The following is a 25,013-nucleotide window of genomic DNA, read 5'->3' as shown; positions in this document are numbered from 1 at the left end:
GTATGTATATGATTTTTAATATTTTTTTTCAAAATAGGAAGAAATCCCGGTAAGCTCTCAAAACAATGGAAAAAAATATTTTTTTTCTTATTATTACCTGAAAAATTAATACTGCTAGACATTTTAATGCTATTTATCATATATCTGAGAGTAAAAAGGCAAACCAATTGTGAATGAATGAAATTCATTATTAAAATAAACAATTCACAACATAATTCTGTTTTTTATAAATAAAACATCAAAAAAATATTTTTTGGATGTTCTATGACAATTCATGGAGAAATATTTTGAGATATTCATAAAATTATATGGTTGACACAAAACGTAGCATTTCTTCGCAAAAGCCATTAATTTTCATGTTTGTTATTTTTATTATCAAGTATTATAATATTTTATTGATACAGTTCTACTTCGTTATATAGTCGCTTAAATATACCGCATGCAACAGGAATATAAAATAAAAATTATGACTCATGTGGAAAGCAATTTTACTGTCAAAAGTTCGAATAGAAAAAATGCGTAAACAAAACGTAAAACAGAATTAAAAATTGAGTATTTATTGAAACAAAAAATAACTTGCGATAAACATGAAAGGTTTTTTAACTTCCACATTTTTACTACAATTTCAATAAATTATGTACAATAAGCTATGTTTTTGGCATTTTGGCTTTATAGAAAGTTACGTAAAAACTGTAAGGTTATTATGTTCAGAGTGAGGTGGTTAGCGTACCATGCATTGCCATGTTCTATCCCTAATGAGGATTATAATTTATCATTTGAACGGCTGTTTTTCTCTGCAATATTTCTTAGCGCTTCTGGATTGCCTCAAGTTAAAAATGAAACATTTTGGGTCTATGTAATAAATGAGCGAAATGTGTAACAATAATTGGTGTAGGTTTAACTTATTATAATATTGCGCTCAAGAACCCGTATCACTTTTAAAAGTAATGTTAAAATTAGTTTTTTTTTTAAAAAATATTTTTATCAAAGTCTTAATCGGGTTCTATCGTTTTTCTTTTGAGAATAAATATTCGAAAAAAAAATCCAGACGAAAATCAACGTGATATGCGTCTCAAATACAGGGTAAAATATAATTTATTGCGGAATAATTAGTTTTTAAACCGATTCTTGGACTGTCTATGAAAATACCGCAACAAGGGAATAATAGTGTCACAACTTAAAAAAATCATTTTTACAGGAAAGCAGTTTAACACGATATGAGTGGAGACAAGTTCACTTCGTTGTGAAGTTGTTGGGGAGTTCGGCATTGATTTTTGAGGTCCCGGGTTTGATTCCTGAAAAGGTCGTATTCCATGTCCCTGAACTAATATCTGAAGCCGAAACCTTATCACTTTACTAAATGTTATTAAATATTTGTAAATAACCACTTACCAACTTTTCTATGTCTACCGGTTTCGAGACGTACCCATATCTTCGTCAGGACACCAATTAGACCAACATGCAAACCAACATGCAAAACCCACTAAACACCTTTACCATAGTTGTTGCACAAAAATATAAAAAGTAAAGTAAAAATATATAAAGGTTAAAAGTAAGTAATATGGAAATATTTCACATTAGGAAAGCTTTCAAAAATAATGTTCCTTTGATCAATAATCAAACAAACTTCCAATATAGTCCTTGATACGATGTTCCACTGTAATGGTCACCCTATAAAACCTATCAAGCTTATCCTTTCCCTCCATCCCTTCTACGTTTTTCATTAATTCTCAAACAAGATAATATTTTCATAATTTAATCAATGCGTGTTTGTCCTAATCAGTGCATGTGCTTATTGAAATGCATGTTGTTTTGGTTTTATATTTTTGTGCAACAACTATGGTAAAGGTGTATAGTGGGTTTTGCATGCTGGTTTGCATGTTGGTTTAATTAGTGTCCTAACGAAGAGACGGGTACGTCTCAAAACCGGTAGACATAGAAAAGTCGGCAAGTGGTTATATACAAATATGTAATAACATTAAGTTAAATATTTGACCACAAAGTTAACGCTTTAAATATTAATAATATCTTATCACTTAACTTTCATATTACAAATTATTTATTTTATTTATTTAACTTTTTGTACATAATGGTATTTGTACATTGGCGTGCTTATTGCCAAATGGCAATTTCTTCCAACCAACCAATAAAATAAAAGTTTTATTTTTATAATTCAAGTTACAGAACATATTCAATAGAAAAAAAAAGATTAAAAAGTTAAAAATATATAAAAATAGAAATAAACGTATTTGTTTATAAATTACCTTAAATCAAAACTATTACTCAATAGGAAAAAGGAAAAAAGAGGAAAGAGAAAAAAGGAAAGGAAGAGAGATTAAGGAAGAGAAAGTGATGTTTCTTCAGACGTGATTTAAATAGAGATAATGTAGTAACATCTTTGATGGTGGATGGGAGATGATTCCACAAGCCGCATGGACACTATATGAGTTACAGAAGAATGAGGAATTGTGGATGGGCATTAAGAGAGTGCCTTGAGAATGAGAACGAAGAGATAAACCATGAACTGATAAGCGTTGAAATTTTTCACGCAGGTATATAGGAGCGTTAGGACTATGAAATACATTGAACTGAAGTGAGAGAGAGTGATAGTCTCTCCGCTGTCTAATTTTGAGCCATTTCAGTTGCCTACGATAATCAGAAATGTGGTCATATTTCCTAAGACCAAAATATACCTTATGCATGTATTCTGAAGTCGTTCAAGTTTATCGAGTTGCTCACAGCTTAAATCAGTCATGGAAACATCAGCGTAATCTAGAATGGGTAGTAGTAATGCTTGTTTAAGGGTGCATTTAGTATTAATGGGTAAGAATTTTTGCAACCTTCTAAGTGAGTGTAGACTGAAAAATATTTTGCGGCTTAATTGATTAATGATCGATGTACGCTGCATTTTTAGTACTAATGCAGTGCCCTGAGCACCATCGGGTACTCACAGAAGTATGATGACAACGATGATGATGAATTATCATTCACCTTGAGTGGGCACCATTAAAATATAATTTATTGTTGTGGCATTATAATTTATTCAATTTGATAAAAAAAGTATTTTGCTTGTATCAAATGAATATTTTTTAGGTTTATGCTGTTAATGAGAAATTTTAGTGCTACAGGAAATTAGAAAGATCAAATATTTTCTTACGCGCTTTAGAAATTAGAGCATTTAAAATGTGTGGCAAAGTTTCTTGAAAATGTATGAAAAAAATAATTAATATTAATAAAATAAAATAATAATGCTTCGAATGACATCACTAGTTCATAAGAATCCACCAATGATAGAGTATTGTGATAGATTTCCAGTTTACGGTATCCCAACTCACCAATCAGCAGAACTCACCAAAGATAACTTGAGACTTGTGACGTCACATACGGAGTAATAAAATGACAAAACTTTAAAAAAACAGAGAGCTGATAATACTTTACATAAAAATATTATTTTTTAAGCTTAGTGTGATAGTCCAATGACAAGTTATAATTTTTAAAAACCAATGAATTTATTGTGCGAATATAAAATGTATTTAGTTGCAATTCTGCATACTCAACTCCAAAACGTCAATTTTGTACTTGTGGCATTATTATCGCTCAGGTACCAATGTTACTTATAACACTACAGCTCGGGCAAAAATAAAATGTATAAAAATAGATTTTTAATGTTTCATAAATATCTCTGGCTTCCTCATAATTTTTGTATCATTTTTAAAGGAAATTAATTATAGATGGGTACTGGAAATTTGCGGGAAATGGCGAAATTTTCGCAATGATAATCACATTTACTGAATACTTCGCGTCAGCGGATCCTTTGGTTTGGATCCTTGGAGTGGAAAAATGAGGTAAAATCGGCTTGCTTTATTCCGAATAACTTTTTAATATAAATGTAATGTCAACGAAAATAATTTACGGAAAAAATTTGCTGTAGGCATTGACGTATAATAAATGGACACATTTTTTTCTAGCTACCCGCATTTAAATTTTAGCAGATATTGCATTGCTAAATTTAAAAAAAAGAGAGTTACTAATTACGATGTACTATATATTCAAATATTGATGCGTTCAAGATATACTTGTACAAGGAAGTAAGATTTTATCATCATCATCTCTCTTTCCGTAGTTAATGGTGCATAGGGCACTGCATTGGTACACTAATCACAGCGTATCTTGATCATTTTTGTTACATGAAGGTAAGGTAATCAGTCTTACGCTTAGGTACCTGTCCAGGGACTATAAACTGTTTCAATGTAGGAACATATTTCCAAACAAATATTTCGTGTCTACTTTGCTGGAAATCAAACCCGAGATCGTTTGACTAACGCGCTGACCATCACATTACGAGGCAGATAGTTTTAACCTTTCTAATTTTACTCTAGTAAAACTTAAATTTCATTTAATGAAAGTCAGATGGTTTAAAATCGATGAAATGGTGGCGACCTCCATGGTGTAGTGGTCAAGACGCTGGTCTCACTCACGGAAGGTTCCGGGTTCGATTCCCGGTGAGAACACAAAAATTACAATGTGATTTTTCTCAAGCCTCGGTGTTTTGTGATGTAATTCACCACTGTAATTGGGCCTCCTGGCCTGTTGTGGTGCAAATATAAAATAAATAAATAAAAAATAAATATACCGTAACATATGTATGAAATATTCTAGTGTAAAAACACCTTTTTAAATAATGTCGGTAATCGAACCCGAGACCTCTTGCATGGTAGGCAAATGCGCTGACCATTACATCACGAGGCCGACAGGTCTAAGATCTACGAATTAACGAAATATCGCGCTTGTGACGTTTTGGCTGTAGGTACACAAATTGAATAAGATAAATTTACCCAAAATAAATCAAATCCCATCGCGTTCCCATATCTAGTATTGCGTAATGAATCAGAGGTCCAAGGTTCATACCTCGCTCTACCATAATTGGATTTACATTTTCTAAAAGTTATTTATTCTCAACTTATTTAAAATGCCCTCAAATGTTTAAACACTTGGATAAATTATAAGAACGCAAATGTATACCGACCTTATATTATGACTTTCATCGATGTGTCCATTGCAATAGATAAACCTTTATTTTATTTTTTAACAATAATCTTATCATAAACTATTGCGTTTTGTTATAAATAACCTATACGTTTATAAAAATAATTTCAATCCATTCTTATTAACAAACAATAAATAAAAAGTATTTTATACATCGTAATTATTATTTTTTAAATATAAATAACAGGTTAAAACTTTAATTCATTTAGTTTCATAAACCAAAAATCAGTTTCATTGCTTTCGCGACATTGTCAGACTAGTTTTTCTATACTTATTTACATTTCAGGTACATTTTGTTTATTTAAAATTATACATATTTAAAAGCTCTCAAATAACAGACACCTATAAAATAACTGCATAGTTACAAAAATGGAACTAAAAGTCACGAATATTGAAAACTAACCATTTCTAATATACACAAACGTAAAACTATTTTACAACTTGAAATGTACAAAAACTACTAACTACTACAACTACCATCACGTCATTTCCCCGTAGGGGTAGGGCAGAAAGCATACATCTATCCTGGCATACATTCCTAGATTCTTCCACATTCATACATCTTGTAATACATGATCTTCGGTTCTGTTTGCTTTTGAAATGACCAGACTTCAGATTTTGGTTTTTCTGATCATGCCACGTCTTCTTTGTTAGTCCTCGTCTCACTGTACCGTTCATTTTTGCAGTAAATACTTGTTTTACCATTCTTTTGTCGTATATTCGTTCTACATGACCAAACCACCTCAGATACCCTTTCTTAATCTTAACAATTATATTTGACTTCGATTTACACTCTCGCCTGATTCCATCATTCGTAACTCTGTCATACATTGATTTCCCACACATTCATCGAAGAGATCGCATTTCAACCGCGTTCACTCGGCTTTCATCCTTCTTCTGCTAGTTCCATGTTTCACTTCCATACATAAGTATTGAGACTAAATCGAATTATTTTGTTAGAAATTACTGTGCTCCGTTCATTTTGTTGCCCGCATTTATTCTACCTTCAACATCTTTTTCAACTCTTGCATAAATTGAAAACAAACTCAAATTCTTCTACTTGTTCAAGAGATTCATTATTTACATTTACTATGCAGTCAGTAACCTCACTTTCCCTTTCAAATACCATCACTTTTGCCTTACTTTTGTTCATCGCCAATCCGCTCTCCAGGCATACATCATACTTTCTAGAAACAAGTTTTTGCAAATCCTCGTTTCTGCTTGCTAGCAAAACTGCATTATCAGCATACAACAAGCAGCTTACTGAAAAATTATCCATTTATGCTCCAATACCCATACATTTTATCTCTTTCATACAGTTGTCTATGTATAGATTAAACAACTACTGAGACATTACACATCCCTGTTTCACGCCTTTTGAGATCGCAAACCAAGATGTGGATCCCCCATTAACTCTTACACACGTTGAACTCTCCCTATAGAGAGATGATACATACAGTTTATTGTTTACTCGTGGTTTACTCCATTCTTTTCCAACACGCACCACAACTTCATTTTATTGACTTTATCATACGCTTTTTGCAAATCAACAAATCAAAAAACTACTTCATATTATGATAGTTCATAAAGGTGAAAAGAATTGAAAACATAATAAGAAAAAAACGTACAATATTTATTGATGTACATTGATGAAAATATTAAATAAATTAATATAGTACTCGAGAAAGCGTTTGGTTTTAAACACATTTATTGAAATCAGAACCGACATTCATATTATTTTATTGGTACCTAAAGCATAAATAAATTCATTATGCTTACAAGTTTTGAAATTTGACGAGAAATTTGTTTAATCCTATATGTTTTCCTATTTCCGACATCAAAAGGAAGTTTTCTAATATGTATAACAACCTTGGTTTTCTTCAGAAGAAATTAAGCAATTCAACTATTCACATAACGATCAATCAAGACCGCTTAGCAGGGTCCATTAAAACTTTTATTTTCATTGTAAATTAAAGTTTTACGGCTGCGCCAGCAGAAATATTCCAATGATTATACTTTCCTCGCTCTGTTAAACCAAGATTAATTTGAGAGCTTTAGTATCGAATGACTTATAGAACCACGTGCTTTCTGTCATTTTTATTATATGGGTGGTCTAGTCTAGGAAAAATAAAGTTTTTAAAAATATTAATTAAGGCCTGAAGTAAATTTGTTTCGAAGCGGAACATTAAATAGCTTAAATTAATTAAAAATATGTAGTATTATTATTTTAGCATAAAATAATTCAGTTGTGGAATAGGAAAAAGTGTATATCTGTCATTTTCTAAACTGTACCAGACAAGAAAAAAAGGTTTTATTTAATGAAAACATAAGTGAAAAGAACAAATAAATCCCACATTTTAAAACGGAAATTTTAAATGAAGCTAAAGATCTTTTTGTCAAATGAAATAAGATCAGATTTTAACATGTTTTAAGTAAAAATGTCGGTTTCGAAAAAAGTTTCAAATATACTTTTTGACCATCACACTACCGATAAAAATATAAATTATAACTAATAAATTCATAGAAGTTATAAATTTTAAAAACTTGGTATAATTTTATTTATTTATTTGACCAATAAGTGCTTTCACCCTCTAACAGGCATGTTTAAACTGGTTGTATGAAACAGGATGGATTTCCATCAATTATTATTGTTAATAAATAACATAGATCGAAATAAAAAAAATAATCTCTTAGTGAAAATATAATTTATTTACAAACTAAGCAATGCTTTAAAATTTCACTTGTATAGTATTAAAATAATACCTTACACATCCCTAATTATCTTAATAATTTGTTGAGTATTTTAAACATTTTGGTTTCGATTCCCAGTCATATCAGAGTACCTTATAAAAAGTTATTTTCTCCAAGTTTACATTTTCCGTCCTATAAATTAACACATAAATTTGCTTCGTGATACGAAAATGGTTTAAAAAAACAATAATCCCGTATTGGTTGACACGTTCACCAACTATGCTCGAAATTTCAGGTTCAATTCCTCAGTAAATCAAAGTGATTTATACATTTTAAAGGTCATTCGCTATAATATTTTACTGTCCCGGAAGTGTGAGACAGATAATCCCATTAATTTTATGCAACGATGATTGAAATACACTGCATTTTTCAATGTGCCCTATACACCATCGGACGTGGACAGTGGTATGATGAAATCATAAAATAATAGCGAATTATGATATATTTTAGTGTTTTATATTCATAAATCTAGATTTCCAAAAGGTGGTAGGTAACTTTCCGGAATCAAGAACAATGTGAAATATGTATGAAAGTTGTAAGTATGCTGTTTTAAGTTTTATCTCATTTCCGAATAAATAATGAACTATTCATAAGTAGATGCAAAATATGTAACCCTTGGCAACATTTTTCATTTAATTACGTCTAGAATACTTTGGGTCTGGAATTTCTTGGGAATAAAGTTAACCGAAGTATGTAAAAAGCGGCCCTTAAATATTCTCCCAAAGTTAAGAGTAAAATGTATTTGCATTTAATTTAAGGATCTATTATTCACTTGTGGGCGTTTTGAGCATTACTCCGACTACACTTGCCTGACTACCCAATATATTTACTGTTTATTTTATTGCTTGCGAAAACAAAATTTCCTTCCACTCGGTGACTTTCTTAATTATGTGCGGTTTAACTGGTTTCGTTCCGAAACATTAGCCAAACATCTTCACTGTGAAGAAAACATACACCAACGATAAAGAAAAAATTGTATTGTAGAATTTTCCGCACAGTGGGGTTGTTCATATTTTCAAGTTGAATAACTGATATTTTCACGGCCGCAGCCGTTCGCTAATTGAGTTATTCTGGATTATGGTGATGTAGCTTGATGGTGGCGCGGATAAGCAATCCAAAAAATATCCAAAGGGAACAAAAAACCTACGGCACAGTGACCCAGAGAAACTTGATTTGAATCTTCACTTAGAAGTGCCTATTAATACCAGTTGCAACCAAACCAGTTAAAAATAAGTTCATGTTAATGATAATTGTTTTTTCGCGTAACTTTTTCAATAAAACCTATTTTTACCATTTTGACAAAAACGTAGAAATTTTTGTTTTTAAACAAAGGAATTTGAACTGAATTTGTTTTTTATTGTTGACTCAAACTCCGATCTTTTCCTATTTAACTTTTTTCTTTTTTCTTTCTACGCTTTTCATATGTCTACACAAATTATATGGTCACTTCTGTGGATTTGTAAATTCCAACCACGATTTTACAATATTTACCTAAAATTTATCCAATTCATGCATGTAAAATGTACATGTACTGTGTAATTTTCAAGTAAAAGTTCTTTAAATCTAGTTAAAAGGGAATTAGCAATGGACTCTAAAACCTCTAGTAAAAAATATCTTTGACGTCCACAGATAACGGTTTGTCGGAAATTTACGTTCAATCAACGGAATGCGAACTTAATGCAAGAAAATAAGCAAAAATTTGATTTATTTTGCCAAAATAATTCTGAAGAACTGTTTACAGACGTTATATAATTCATATGCAAAGAGAACATTTTACAAAAAATTGAGAAAAAAGTTCTTGTTACCATCTTCGAAGTTTAAAAAAAAGGGTGGAGAGAAAATTTATCGAAGTATTTTTCGTATGATTTTTAACATGAAATTTTAATTGATAAACTGAATTTTAAAATGTAACCTTCATGAATTTCACAGATTATTAGAAATGTGATAAATACAATTAATTGAAAGAATTGAAAATATGCGCCTAAATAAATTTACTTCCAAAAGTAAGTCCTACGATTTTTATTGGTATTTCTTTTTTTTTCAATATCAAGATAAGACAAACGTCCTTTTGCAAAATAATTAACAGAAGAGAAATGGAAGTAAGAAGACTTCTCTGACACTTTTTCGATATGCTCTAGAGTCTTAGAAATAGGTCACAATAATCAGTTAAGCATTACCTTTTTAAACCTCCCTCCCATGGAAGCATTTAAGTAATTCAAAATACCCTCTTCTTAAGATTCAAAGAAAGGGATTTTTCGAAATGAGATGAATCAATAAGCTGTTACCGCATTTTCCATTAAAGGTTTTGCCTTTCTCCATCCAGTTCCTCCTTACCTTTTTCTTTCTTTTCAATAATGACAGCGAAAAAACAAAAAAGGTTCAATTCTCGAGACGTTTTAATATCCGAAAACAACTTTTTCGATAAATTAGGGATGAAAGAAGCACTCGGCTTTCTTTTTGTGAGGCCACTCATTGTTTTGTTGAAGAAGTCCATTTCGCGAGAGTTGAGGCCATTGGATGAAATTCAAATTTCATTCAACGCTTCAGTCTTTTCAATCTTATCATAAAATTCCTTACGTTTTGTTTCACGATATTTTAAACCAGATTTTAAACCAGTAAAAAAAACCTCCAAAATATTTTCATGGGAATATTTTGGCTTTAAATTTACAAATACTTTTGCCTTTTAATGTTTTCATTCTTAGAAAGTTTTGAGCATTCCATATAATATTTATATATTTTGATAACGACTTCTGTGTTTTGTACGTATTAAGTTAACTGTTTATATTTTATAAAATTGAGAAAACTATATTTTTTCTTATAAGATGTAGAATATATCATATATTTATGCGGGTGCCTATGTTCAAGGATTTTTTATGTCAGTTAAAATGATTGAGAGCTGAGGAAGAAAAAAAAATTGTTCCGTAAGATTGTTTTATTTTAGATGAAAAAAGTTTTAAGCTCTGTGAACATTGGTAAGAGGAACAAAAAACCAGCAAGTAATGGGCTACCATAACCGATATAATTTTCATAATATTTTACGACTGAAATTTACTTACTAAGTAAAGATGATATGTTATAAATTAAAAACAGCTCCATCATCGTCTTCTTCCATATCGTATAGTGCATAGGGAACTGCGTTGGTACACCCATCGCAGCGTATCTTGATCATTTTTATTACGCAAAGATAAAGTAAGATCCAGTGTAAAAACACATTCTCGAATAAATATTTTATTTCGCTAATGAAACCCGAGACCTCATGTATGATAAGCAAACGCACTGACCATTAGACCACGAGTTGTATACAAAAAATGTACGATTGCACAACAAGTGAATAATTAAAGAAGGATATTTGTAATTAAATACATTTTCAAACAAAGCGCGCAACGAATGAACAAACGAAAAACGTTTATACAAAATACATTTAACTACAAAGCTTTTTATAATGTCACGAAATTATTTTATTTTTATAACGCTACTCAATCGAGAAAAAACAACTTTCTTTTCAAATAAAAGCTTATTCGTTCAACTTATTTCAGCGCTGGTAAATCATCTTCGGCACGATTTGAAGGGAATTAAATATTCTATTCCAGTGAAAAGACCTCGTTTACTTTAACATGGCCTATAAAAGAGGATCAAACGACAACTATTGACGTAAAATGATACTTAGGAGCGATATTATTGATTTTTTAACCCTGCGAACACAGCGGAAAATCTTTTTATTACATATAAAGCAATAAAATTTCATAAAGCCGAATATTGATCAGGATCGGCCATAAATGGTAACTTTACAACGTAGCATAAAGTTTTATTATTTTCGAACGTTTACACACTGTCAAAAATTCAAAAAACAATTTTCTCCCCGTTGTTTTAAATGTTTTTATTTTTCAAGATTGCCTAAGGGGAATTGTTCTTAATGGCCTAACTAAATTGAAGTATAAAACGGATATTTGAAAAACCATTTTAATTCAACTTTAATTAGAACATTCATAGAATTACAAACCACATATTACATGCGAGCATTCAAAAGGAAAAAAATATGATTATGGTATTGTTTTCTTCGTATTATTTTGTTAAAACATTTTATATACATGTACAGTTTACATACATATGCAGTTTACATACAACTGCATACATATGCAGTTTACATACACCTGCATATGTAATATAATATATTCAGTCATTGAAATTAACTTATTAACCTATGAAAAGAGGAGAGGGTGAAGATGGAAGGAATAAGAGAGGAAAAATTAAAAACTCAAATATTTTTGAAGTGACATTTTAATCGCGACTCGAATGTGAATAAAAAATGGGCTTCTCTGATATTAATGGAGAGATTATTCCACACTCGAACACCTATTTTTGTGAAAGAGTTAGAAGTAAGTTAAAAAAATTAGAGCGGTGAATGGGTATTGAAAGCGTTCTCTCGTTCCTAGAACGAAGAGATAGCCCATGCTGTGATAAAAGTTGGAAGAGCTCTCTCAGATAAACTGGCGAAGTCGTATTATTTCAAATAGTGTGAAGAAGTGATATAATGTGAATGTTTCCTTTATGCCTGATACTAAGCTAGCGTTGCGGGCGATATTGTATTGATAATTCTTTAAAAAAATACAATAAAACTACTGAAAAATAAAACCGAATGAAAATTGGTCCGCCTCGTGATTGTTAGCGCATCTGCCTACTATGCCTGAGGTTCGAGGTTCTATTCCCGGAAACTCGACATAAAATACTGATTTAAAAGAGTTTTCAGCGAAATAATCCCCGACAAGAGTCTGAAGATAAAGACACTTTATCTTGCATTCACGTATCAAATTTTCAAGATACGCTGATATTAGAGTACATTTTCTGCGTTGCCGTATGTAACACGGGGTTGTTCATGATAATTTCAATTGATCTATTGAAGAAACACATGCATAGTATTTTATATAGGTATTTCACTCAATTTTTATTTTTACATTTGCATTAGTTTTTTTGTGATTCCGATAATAACGTAATTTTTAATAACTTAGAGTGAAAATATTTGATATTTCTACAATTGAATAGTAGAGAATAGAAAAAAATATTAAATTAGAATAGGTGTATAAGAACAATTTCGAGAGTGCAGAAGTCTGATTTTATGAGGAAGGATTAAGAAGTGAGAAACAAGACCAAGCAATTTCCAGTGACAACTGTTGTCAAGCTGAGGCGATGCGATCGCTTGGGTCATGTTCTGTTAATGCCTCCTGAGAAACCACGCTTAATTTACAAGGCATTGGGTTCTCGACATCCCTGACCTCCACGGCTGACTGTTCGTCGCAAGTTCATGTCAAAACTATGTGACGCGAAACTGACGTAGGAGGATGCACCGAAGCAGGAAGCCTACAGAGAGGCCTAGTGACTAGAGGTGTGTAGTTCACGAACAATCCTGTCATACTTACAAGGTCAGAAACATTGAACTTGCGATATGTTTTTTTCATCTTGGTCAATGAGTTCACGAACGAAAAGAGCGCCAAACTAAATGGATCATCATGTCATTTATATCTTTGTGTCTTTTGGATCTATTGCTCAATTATTTCATTCATTGAACGAGATCGTGTCCTTATCTCTGTAGTTAGTAGATAGATTAGGTACCTAGATATACACTCTATATCTATAGTAGGTACCTAAATGCCTAGACTGGCCGCTTTGTTATTTGTTCTCCTTTATATCCCGCGCGCGTCGGTGTCGGTGTTGTCGGTGCACCCGCAAAGGAATGGCACTTGAAATTTAATTGACACTAATTATGATATGTACCGATAAAAATGCTATTTTATGAATTATTATTTACGTTGAGATGAAAACATAAGGTATTCATATTTCATTAATGCCCTCTAATGTGAACAAGAGGGTAGTTTGTTCGCTCGCGTTTATTAGATTATTTATTTTGCTGTTTATTTTAATATTTACAAAAAAAAAATTCATTCATTCATTCATTCATTCATTATAAAAACATTCATATTCACTAACCTAATAATGTTTTTTAGGCTGTGCCCGTGTTAAACCACTATGATTAACATTAAAAAATATAAAGTAACTTAAAATAAATAGTGATTAAAATATATCAATTTCAGAATAATAGTCGAATCGGAAGATTGGAATGGAACATTAAAAAATAAATACAAATGAAACAATGTAAAAAAAAAAACAACCTAATTGTGGAAAAACTTGTTAGGTCAGTTATCCATTTTGTGATACAGGCCGATTAATGTTTTTTAAAAATTTTATTGGGGTATATTTTTTTTCATTTGCCTGAGTTTATTTTATATATTGTACAACTGCACACGGTATAAATATAAAATAACCTTTTTTTTTAATGTCGACCCTCTCAGGGAGTTTAAAAAATAATTGTAAAAGTGAAAAAAAAAAAAAATAAACCTAGCATGAAATATAACTTTCTTTAATATTTAATAAAACGTTTTTTTTTTTTAAACAAAATAATTTATCGGTTTTCTACGGGTCTGTAATATTATAATATCTAAAGCACAATATTATCAAATCTATAAAGACAATCATGCTGACAAATCAGCCAAAGGTTTAGAAATATTTGTTTTATTCACCGCTTGTACGCATTTGGCTCAAGTGAACGAAAGAACGAAACGAACTAGAGACATGAAAGACACGTAAGATATGAAGACAAACGATACGATTATACGAAAGATGCGGAAATATGATGACCCAAATGAGCCAAATGTGCAAAAGATACATTCGTTCAATTGAACTACTTAAAAGGTACGGTCACTTTGGTGATGCAGATTAAGTGATACGTATCCTCTCAGTGACAGGATTTTACCCACGTCTACTAGTACATGGAATGATGATTTTGTGGTGCATGTGGCTATAAAAAACTAGTTGGCTTTCTCGTCGACCTAAAACAACCTGTAAAAATACACAGTCACAAAAAGTAAAAAATGCAATCATTAAGTTCACTTACCATCAAATACGAAGACGGTGTAGACCAAAAGGTAGAGAACCAAACGAATCAGTTCCATCATGTTGCTTCAGTTTGTATTAAAGTCAGTCTTTTTCTTCACCACATTCTTAAATACTTAGAAAAACTTAGCACTAATTAACGAAGTTCATATTCTTGGTTCCGAGTTGCGTTGACGCTCCATCTTAATGTCCCTTGTCGCTGTTTGACGTGTTACATCGTTTTATATTGTTCTCGCACGGGGCAGGTTTTGGAAACTTTGTAATAATAAATTGTTCTTCAAGTTTATAGTTTGTCAAACCTAAGGGTCCTTGAAACTTTCCCTATACCACTAGAAGATAAAGAGAAATTACAGTTATTTCAAGAAGATTATTCAAAAATTACAATATAATTTATTTGATGATGGAATCTTGGTATTTATTACGGTTTAATACAAATAGCGCTGTTTTCGTCGCCTTAGGCAGGGTTATTTAAGTATTGCGCTGATTGTTTTTAGTAAAAATAAACACCGCCGAAACTCAACCATTTTTGTCTTATTTTATTGTGAGTTTTTCAAAGAAAATTTAAAGTTTTATTTAGTTGAAAATATTGTTTAAAGAAAATAGGCTTATTCTTTAAAAGTTGACATAAAACATAATATTCAATAAAATGACGTAACAAAAACCAATGATTTAATTATCTTGATCAAGTGGTAAGTTATTTAAATTTACTCTAAATAACCTATTTTTATTCATTAGATCCCTTTAATGGTGTAGTGGTAAGCACGTTTTCTATCACGCGTGGTGTACCGAGTGGCATTTCATTTGTGAACTGATTGAAAAATCAGTTAAGTGTGCCGTAATTATTAATATATCGTCATCAAACAAATGTAGCTAAGAAACCTTATATTTTTTTATTTATTATTTATTTATTTACTTGACAATTGTAGTCTGCATTACTTTAGGGGCTGTTTAACCCATCACGTAATGCAGACTGTAAACAAGAGTTGGAAATCAATGAATAGAAAGCAGATTGCTGCTAAACTGCCGATATGTACAGAAAAATATGTCCATATCATCCGCAGAAGCCGTATTCAGCAATAGAATTGCCTTACTTATGGGTGAATTCTGACTTGTATTTATACGTCTTCTAAATGTGTAAAACAGTGCATATAATTTGCATGGTTGTTGTGATAAATGTTTAAGTTTGGCCGGCTCTCGGCCTAGTGGTGCGCATTTACTTATGTCTGTACCAAGCAAAAGCGAGTTCAATTTCCGACATGGTTGCCGTGCAATTTTTTTTTAATATTTTTAAACTACTTTTATGAATAACATAGCCTTATACTGACACCTGAAAATAAATCTAATTGTCATTTTTTCTTCGTGTTACAAAAAATGATTGAAGCATTTCTCAAATTTAAAAATATTGCATTTTCATACCTTTATTATGAAAAAAATACTTCTCATATCTTGACAAACACCATAATAAGAACAAATTTTATACTGAAAAATAAAAGGATATAAAAACGTACTTCTAGGCACCTATTTGTTTATCCACACCTTTACTTCATAGAATGCATGCACAAGTATAATTAGTTTGATATAATCTAATTACGTGAATAGATAAGCTATTTTTAATGCATACACTTTTAGTATCCATTTAAAAGTAATATGGGGAAGGTCAGCGAAGCAGATAATTAAAAAAAATCACGCAAGTTTCCTAAGGTACCTACACCTAATGAAAAAATATACCCTTATAGTTCAACGATAGAAGAGTTATTACGGAAGAGAATAAAGCGCCATAACTTTAGTTTTTAAAATATGCTAAGAATAAAGCGCCTTAACTTTAGTTTTTAAAATATGCTAGTTCTGAAATATCTTAAAACCTAGACAATAACATGAAATATAAATCTAAAGTTAAACGGTGTTAACATATATTTTGACCGTAAGGAAAACAAAATAATTCAAATTACTGACAATTACAATTTATTTCACACGTTGTTATATTTCATGAGTTAGGTTCAAAATAATGTAGAAACGCTAACAAGTCGTCGACTTCGTTGTGAAAAGTTCAGCGCGTTTGCTTACAGGATGCAGAAACGTAGGAAGATCGAGAAAGACATGGCATGACCAAATCCAAGTCGGAATAATCAGCGTGCACACATGAGAAGATGTACGAATGTAGAGAAAACTCTCTCACCAAAACCAGGCAATAACTGGCCATGTTCCCTCCCTAGACTCCTAATTTCCCTTGTCAACGGGGGTTATCTGTCAACATTTACTATTTCATTACTCCCTTTCAGCATCTAACGGTGCATAAAGCACTGCATTGGTAAATGTTTCATTTCGGGAATCGAACCCGAGACCTCTTGCATAAAAGGCAAAAACGCGCTGACTATAAATTATTCCTTATTGTTTTTTTACTTCATGAACATCAGAATGTTTCTGTATCCACACCAAGTGGTTCATGCATTGCCACTCCAATCGCAGCGTACATATTTTTTTTTAAATTCAAGAAACGTAAGAAGATCAGTCTTACACTTCAGTTTCCGGTCCAGGAACATTGAAATGTTGCCATATAGAACCACCTTTAAAACCAATATCTTACTACCACCCACACAAATCAAACCCAGAACCTCAGGAATGGTAGGCGTACGGAACATATCTCCGCTGGATTTCCTTTATCGTGATTTACCTGAAAGTAGGCATCGAGTCAAAAACGCTCGTCGGGTACTGGGTCTTTTTTACAACTGTAATTTTGTATTCGCCCATACACAGTTTATTGCTTACGTTCATCATAAAAATATAATTTAAAAGTGCTTAATTTAACAATAGTAATCATTATACCAACTTGTATTGTTTTATAAATTTCGCAACCTTAATAATTTATGGAAGCCTTTAACATGTTGATTGTTTAACTTGTTTTACAATTTATACGTTGTGTTAATAAATTCTAGCTTGGGATGTTTCCCTATTCATAAGCTTTGAAATATGACCGGAAAGTGTAGATCAAATACACATTCAGGTCTTGACCGATGCATTTAATTTGTCACGCTCTGTTGGTGACTACGCCATTTGTTAGATTCGAATTTGTAATATTTGTTTCTGTGTAATTTTAAACATATTACTCGTTCAATGTCATCACCTTACAAAATAGATTATAAAAATACATATTTACTGACTTTCTACTGGGTTCTAAACAGATCATTATTTTGTATTTTTTCCTTTGAAACATATTCACAGTTCACAGAATATACAGTCGTCCTCAGAATAGGTTATTGACCTAGTTAGGAAGACTGTAATAAACGATTTACTTATTTATTAAACAGCTTACACTTTTAACAAAGTATAAAATAATAATTTTAAATAAAATATAATGAAACAAAAAACAAGACAACTGTACACAAGTGAAAAAAATATAGATTCATAAAATCAGCATAAAGTAAAGAAATTACAATGGAAAATTAAACAAGAAATTATATCATAGGTATGCAGCAAATTAACAATAAATAATAAGTTTAAAAATAAAAAAAGTAGTGAAGTAATTGAAGTAACAGCGGCAATGTGTCATGGTATAAACAGAACACTAAGTACGATTTTATAATTTATAAAAGAAGTGATTAAAAAGTAATGATTTTAGTTCGTATAAAGATAAAATAATAAATTCAATTTTTTATGTTTGTTTGCTAACACGTGGAGCCATGGAATAGGTGAATATTTAGCATAATTTGAATTATGCAAATTTGGACATTTATTTACATATTCACACAGTAAAAAAATCACTATCAATATAAAAATGCAAATATTTGTTACACTTTTTTTACTACTTAGGTATGTTTAATTCCTTGCTAATTTTCATTAAAAACATGTACAGATCTGTGTGTGATATATAACAAGAATCCTGGAAGCGTGTTTTCAGTTCGATGGCGACTCTTAGGTAAATATCCTGAATAAGGAAATCAATAGTAGATAAGTCCACCTTGTAGTGTAGCGGCAGGCGCATTTGCCTACCATGCATGCTTAAGGTTCAAGGTTCGATTCTTGGGAGAGACATTAATTATTGTTTAAAAATGTTATTCTATACTGCAATATTTCATTTTTTCTCGACTGCAATCTGAAGCGTTAGGGTAATCACTCTAATTCATGCAACAGAGTATTGAAATATACTGCATTTAATGCACCAATGAAGTGACGTATGCACCATGAGGTGCGAACAGGGTTATAATGATGATGATAAAAAATCATTTCACTGTAGCGGCTTTTATAAAGGTAATAACATTGTATTTAACTTTCCGTTTCGAGAAATACGTGAGTAGTTTGAAACTGATTAACTTTTTAATCGAGTTGTGGTCCCGTGGCTAGTGTTGCGGACTCACGGGTCAGAGGCCCGAGGTTCAAACCCCACTATACGTCAACTTGATTTCTATTTTCTAATAGTGGGTTATTTACAACTCGTTGAAAACGGACACCTAAATTGAAATATTTGTGTAAATTATAAGAACGCTAATATTTCGGTAAATAAAAAAATACTTCGGTGAATAATAAAACATTTTGAATAAATATGACATTGCCTATTTTTGCACAACAATAATAATATTTGGCCGATTTACATAGCGCCATCTTTTGTGAAAAATCACCTCAAAAACGCTTTACAATTGTATACTTAAACTTACAATATCACTAAGCCAAAGTGACGTATTATATTTTCTGATTTGAAATTAGCAGTAAAAATTAATGGTTTGACAAACAGGCCAGGAAACATAACGGTAATAAATTACAGCTCAGAACACTAAAACTTCAGAAAACGTCAATTTATTTTTTTAACTGAACTACGGGACCTTCCGCGCGTGAATCAAGCGTCTTAACCACGTAAACACGGAGGCCGCCATACCATTTAACTTTTCTACTAGTAAGTGAAAGAACTTTGAACACCATAATATTATGCGTGTTTGATTTTCTTATCCATAAAATAAAATTGCATGACCCTTGCACAGAAAAACTAAACAAACCAATACAATGTTTTACTACATTAGCTGTACGTAATTAATTTTTTTAAATGCACGCACTTACTTTAACAAGTGCAATAATTTTATAAGTAAAATGTTAAAGGAAGTAAGAATGTATTTTTAAGTAAAGACATGAGGCTTAGTATAGACATTTTCACATGTCAACTGCCGGCTTAAAAGGTACTTACGACGTTCATAATTTTATCTAAGCGGCTTAAATGTTTAATATGATATATTTAACCCTGATAATAAACAGAGAAATTTAAAAACGATTTTTGAAACTCTTGTAAATAATTATGAAAATTATATATATATATATCTCAGCGAAACGGAACATTTTTTTTAGGTCGAAATACGGAAGACTAGGCAATTATAAGGTTTATGGTCGGAATACGGGCGACTAAGTTTTAGTAATTCCACCAACCGTCCGATTTTAAGCAGTCCGGGTGCTTGGTTGGTTTTAATTAATTCTGGATGAATATTTATGTTAAATGATCAAATATTTGTTTTAACATGATGGTTTACCACTACAAAAAAGCAATAAAATATTAATCCGAATCACAAAATATGAAAGTTATCAATTGTTTAATCCTTTCTGTAAAACGCCCTTTATGTATTTTTTTTTTCGAAAATGGTGCATTTTAATTTCGTCAGTGTACTGTTAAAACCCTCTAAATGCATTTTGACTATATATAGAAAAACCACCTTAAATGTTTGACTCAAAGAATTTTTTTTTGTAAAACCATCTTAGTTCCTTTGAATTGTTTTAAGAAGTAACAAATTACAACAGGGATGGAGAACATTTAAGGTAAGATATATTTTTTTTATTTATTGCTGTTTAATATTTAAATCTGTATATTTCATCGTTTCTAAGAAATCAGTAGATTATGAAAATAAAGACCAGACAAGGCTGTTTAAAAAATATTTTTTATTATTCTTATAATTTTTTGCACCACATCAGGCCACAGGGCCCATTTACAGTGTTAAATCAAGAACCATTGCACATAACACACAGGCTAGAGAAAAATTACATTTGATTTTTGCGTTCTCACCGGGAATCGAATCGGAGACTTTCCGTCCGTGAGTCGAGCATCCTTATCGGCATTAAATGGTGCATAGAACACTGCCTCATTACGTACATTAACTACCGTGTCAATCGATAATCGGTAAACACGAAGGGAAGATGATAAATCTTTAATATCAGTTATTTCAAATATCTTTGAAATATTGTTATAAAAGGAAACGTCTTTCAAAAAAAATATTATTTACCAATTTGTCGGGAATAGAACTCAGGACCTTGTGGCTTGGCTAAATGTGTTTACGAACCTTTCTTGTACTGATCAATGAATGAATTAAAATATTTTTTGTCGTTAGTTGCCTTAATTTTTAAAAAGTTCGGCGAAAATACAAATAAAATAAAATACAATACAGTGCCTTATGCACCCTTAGGGGGAATGAAGAAGAAAATTTAGTTCTATTACAGTTTTATTTATAATTTTTCACCCGTGACCGGATTTCGTCGTGACCGACATCGTCAGACTAGTGTCGATCGTGTCGAAACCCGGTCACTGGTGAAAATTATAAATAATCGTGGAATAGAATTAAATGTTGTATTTTTTATTTAATAATTAAAATGCATTTCCACATAGAAGTGTCTGTAGAAAAACTTAATATATAAATTAACTAGCGGACCCGCCAGACGTTGTCCTGCCCGAACGCTTCCCTGCTGTTAGCTAGGAAAAAGACTTTTCATTGATAAGTAGGTACCTAACTACTTGTTTGTGATTAAATTAGAAAACTTGATAATAATTGATAATATTCTAGTATTTCATTTAAGTAGGTACCTAGGTAGTTGTTTATGGTTGAATTCCAAAACATAAAATAAGTGTTTTTTCAAATATACCATTCTTTTTGCAAACGTCAAACTTCGGTCGTCCCACCAACAAAGGGGTGTACTTATGTAGGAATAATGAATGATTTTCTTTAATGTATTGAATTTAATATTATTTTAGTGTTTCCAAAAATCCAATAAAAAGAAACAAATGGATAGAAATTATAAGGATTTTAACAAAAAATCTGATTGAGATCCACAAAAAACAAATGCTGTTTGTAAACATTTAAAAACAAACTTTTTTCATGCACAAAAATACGACATTTTTCCCTTTTTTGCGGATGAATTAAACATTTATGCTCCTAACTTCTGTTTTACATATTCGATTGAAAATTTTTATATCTACGAACACGCGCAGCGCAAAGATCTATGTTTCTCTGAAAACCGCACGCAAATTAGTTAAGCCGTTTAGGAGGAGTACGGTGACATCACACGTACAGAGGAATTATATTTGTATAAAGATAATTAATATTTTAAATTTGTAAAACTGCTTGATACCCTATAAAATTGTAATTTTTACAATAATTTTGGGGGTAGTTATGATATGTTTACGAAATTGTAATGTGATTGAGCGATAAAAAATACATGTTAATACCGTTTGTAAGCTTATAAAATGTATGAATTAAATGTGTTTAACACGCACTGAAAGCACTTATAATAAATTATTCCTGTAACGTTGAAGTTACTCTAGTTCCGTGAAATAACATCGATACCCTTAATAATAAATCGTAAAACAGAATCGGTAATGACCGTAAACAAATGTGTTATTATAGTATCGTATCTACCCGTAGCACTGGCGACAGTGATGGTCGACTTCACTATTTGGTTCTACACGCATGTCACTGTCATTCACAATAATAATTATTTTCCCGCACTAACGAAGATCGCGAACTCGCTTCACAGAATGACGCAGGCTACGCGAACGCCCGCCCCTCGAAACGGTTCGTCACTTACTGAACCCACTAGGCGATTAGAACGAGCCGGAGTGTTCCGTTCTCCGCACGAATTCTTACCCTAGTTCTTATTTGAAAATTCGATTTCTTCAAATCTACGATATAAAACTACAATTTTATCAAATTATCAGCTAACACAATACAAATGTTTTATTTTCAATTTCTAGTTCTTGTATTACACTATTTTTTTAATAATGTTTGAGCGTGATCATAGTATAAAACCGATGTGTTATAAATATGTCGGTAGGTATAAATAATAAATTTGTTTTTTTTTTGTTTTTCTTTATGTTTACAGTGCTTATTTCTACACACTATGTATTTTTTGTGAGGTAAAAGGCACTGCGTGTCATGTATATTAATATGTAAATTAATTATAATTATTTACTTTATCAACAATATTTCGTTCGATTAATATTATTAATGACTTACAATTCTTGATAAAGTTCTAATGTCATTAGATAATAATTTATATAAACCTTACTTACTAAATAAAAAATACTTGATATATTTCCACTTATTTATTTGATCAATCAGCATTTTTACCGAATAATGGGCGAGGCCGTCTTTAATATTTTGCATTTTTAACTTATATTAAAATAAGAGTATTTATTGAATAACAATATTGTGAATATGTCTATATGTTTGTAGCTAAGGCTAGATTTTACTTCCTAAGGAGATTGAAATCAATTTCAATAAATCAATTTAAGAGTAAAATTCGGTTTTGTCTACAAACATTTGGACATACTCAAAATATTATTATTTCAAATAACTGGTATAAAAAAAAGTAGGTACCTCTATAAATTGAAAAATAATTTTATGCATTGCTTAGTACGTGAAAAAATTAAGCCAGATAAATCTTATCCACATCAATTAAGGTTTCAGCTATTTGACCTCACAAAAGAAAACAGACGGAATAATTGAGGAAATATAAATGGTTTAACAAAGGCAGAATGCTGAATGTTACAATGTAAAAAAAAAGCCACTTAAACCAGCCAACGGTGGATTCTTACTCCATATAGATTGTTGTCAATATATATTATACCTTGTCAATTATGTTTTTATTCTTAATTGCCATAATTTTTTATTTTTTTTCATCTTTATTTAGCAATCAAATATTGTACGTGACATGTGTATTATAAAATAAATATTTTTGAAGAAAATAAGGACTGTTAGTTTTGTATTTGCGTAACGCACCACCGCACCGTGCCTTTCCCAGTGGTATATTTAAATGTGTGATTTTATAAATTGAACTTTGTAACTTATTAAGTTTTGATGTAGTACGCTGATCTCTATAATCCAATCGCTAAATAACACTGAATGGCGATTTTCGGCGTCAAAATCGTGGGTTTATTTATTTAATTAATTAAAAAATATGTCATCAGTCGGACGATTTCGCAATAGCAATGAAACCGGTTATATGTCTATAAAACTAAGTGGATTCAAGTGTTAATCTCTCATTAATTTTATGATTTGTAGTGCACCGGTTTCCGTAATATAATCCCCTAATAACAGCAAATACTGTATGTTTGTTGAAATCTTGGTTTTGAATGAAACATTTTTTTTTAATTTTTAAAAGAAGATGCCACCAGTCTGACAAAGGCACAAAAGCGATGAAGCTGGGTGTTCTACTATCAAACTAAGTGGATTAAAGTGTGAATATATTTAAAAAAAACGATGACAATTAACAATATTTTGAGGGTGTCCAAATATTTGTAGACAAGAACTGGATTCAACTCCCTAGGGAGCTGTTAATATCAACACATTACAACAGAGATAAAGAATATTTAAGATAAAATATCATAGAAGTCTTGGAATCTACAGGGTTTATAACCTGTTATTGCCTGGTTTGAATGGCCACTTTATACACAAGTTAAAGTGCTCAAACATTTATGCAGATGAGATTCATCAAATCGAAACATTTTACCTACATACAAGGCAACGCCTGAAAATTATATTTTTTTCAATTTCTATACTTCTTTATGGACCAGGTGGATTCATCAAACTTCACAAACATCAATAGATGAATTAATTGAAGAGATATAGATGTTCAAATGTGGGCAAAATTGTGAATGTTACACAGTTTGTTAAGTGGCCACTTAAACCAGACAATGACAGGTTGTAAGACCTGTAGATGCCTTGACTTCTATTTTACCTTCTCTAAAATGTTAAATTTAATATGTTAAGATAAGAATTAAGTTTCACAAAGAAATTTCAATGTCATCAGTAATTATTGATTTCATTTCAAATAATAAAAAAAAAAAATTCTATCGGCATTAATTTTGTACTATATAAATTTATTTAAATGCTATTAAAGTTTATTTTTAATCATACATTCCAAAACTATGTATTCTATGGGGAAAATGTATTTTATATTCCACGTGTAGAGATCGGAATTCGTGCTACTTGGGTGCGCGCGCACCCTCCTTAGACCAACCGCGAACTTCA

At 31.1% G+C, this 25,013-nt stretch overlaps 1 protein-coding gene across 1 annotated transcript in view; it reads right to left on the bottom strand.

Moving 5' to 3' along the window:
• Positions 1-22,559, bottom strand: part of LOC148276046 (uncharacterized) — a gene marked incomplete at its 3' end in the record, with an annotated part of 99,526 nt that extends 76,967 nt beyond the window's left edge. Inside the window, exons 1-2 of the mRNA XM_088234839.1 lie at positions 22,401-22,559; positions 14,744-15,071 (exon numbers count right to left, since the gene is read on the bottom strand). Of these exons, the coding sequence (XP_088090965.1) occupies positions 14,744-14,804 (61 nt within the window). The remainder of the gene's footprint in view (positions 1-14,743; positions 15,072-22,400) is intronic.
• Between the last annotated feature and the right edge of the window lie 2,454 nt (positions 22,560-25,013).

This window comes from Micrasema longulum, unplaced genomic scaffold (assembly GCF_059751315.1).
Source record: "Micrasema longulum isolate JH-2025_06_02 unplaced genomic scaffold, ASM5975131v1 h1tg001294l, whole genome shotgun sequence".
Taxonomy (NCBI): domain Eukaryota; kingdom Metazoa; phylum Arthropoda; class Insecta; order Trichoptera; family Brachycentridae; genus Micrasema; species Micrasema longulum.
The sequence above is the reverse complement of the archived record's forward strand: the minus strand, read 5'-3'. Positions and strand labels throughout refer to the sequence as shown.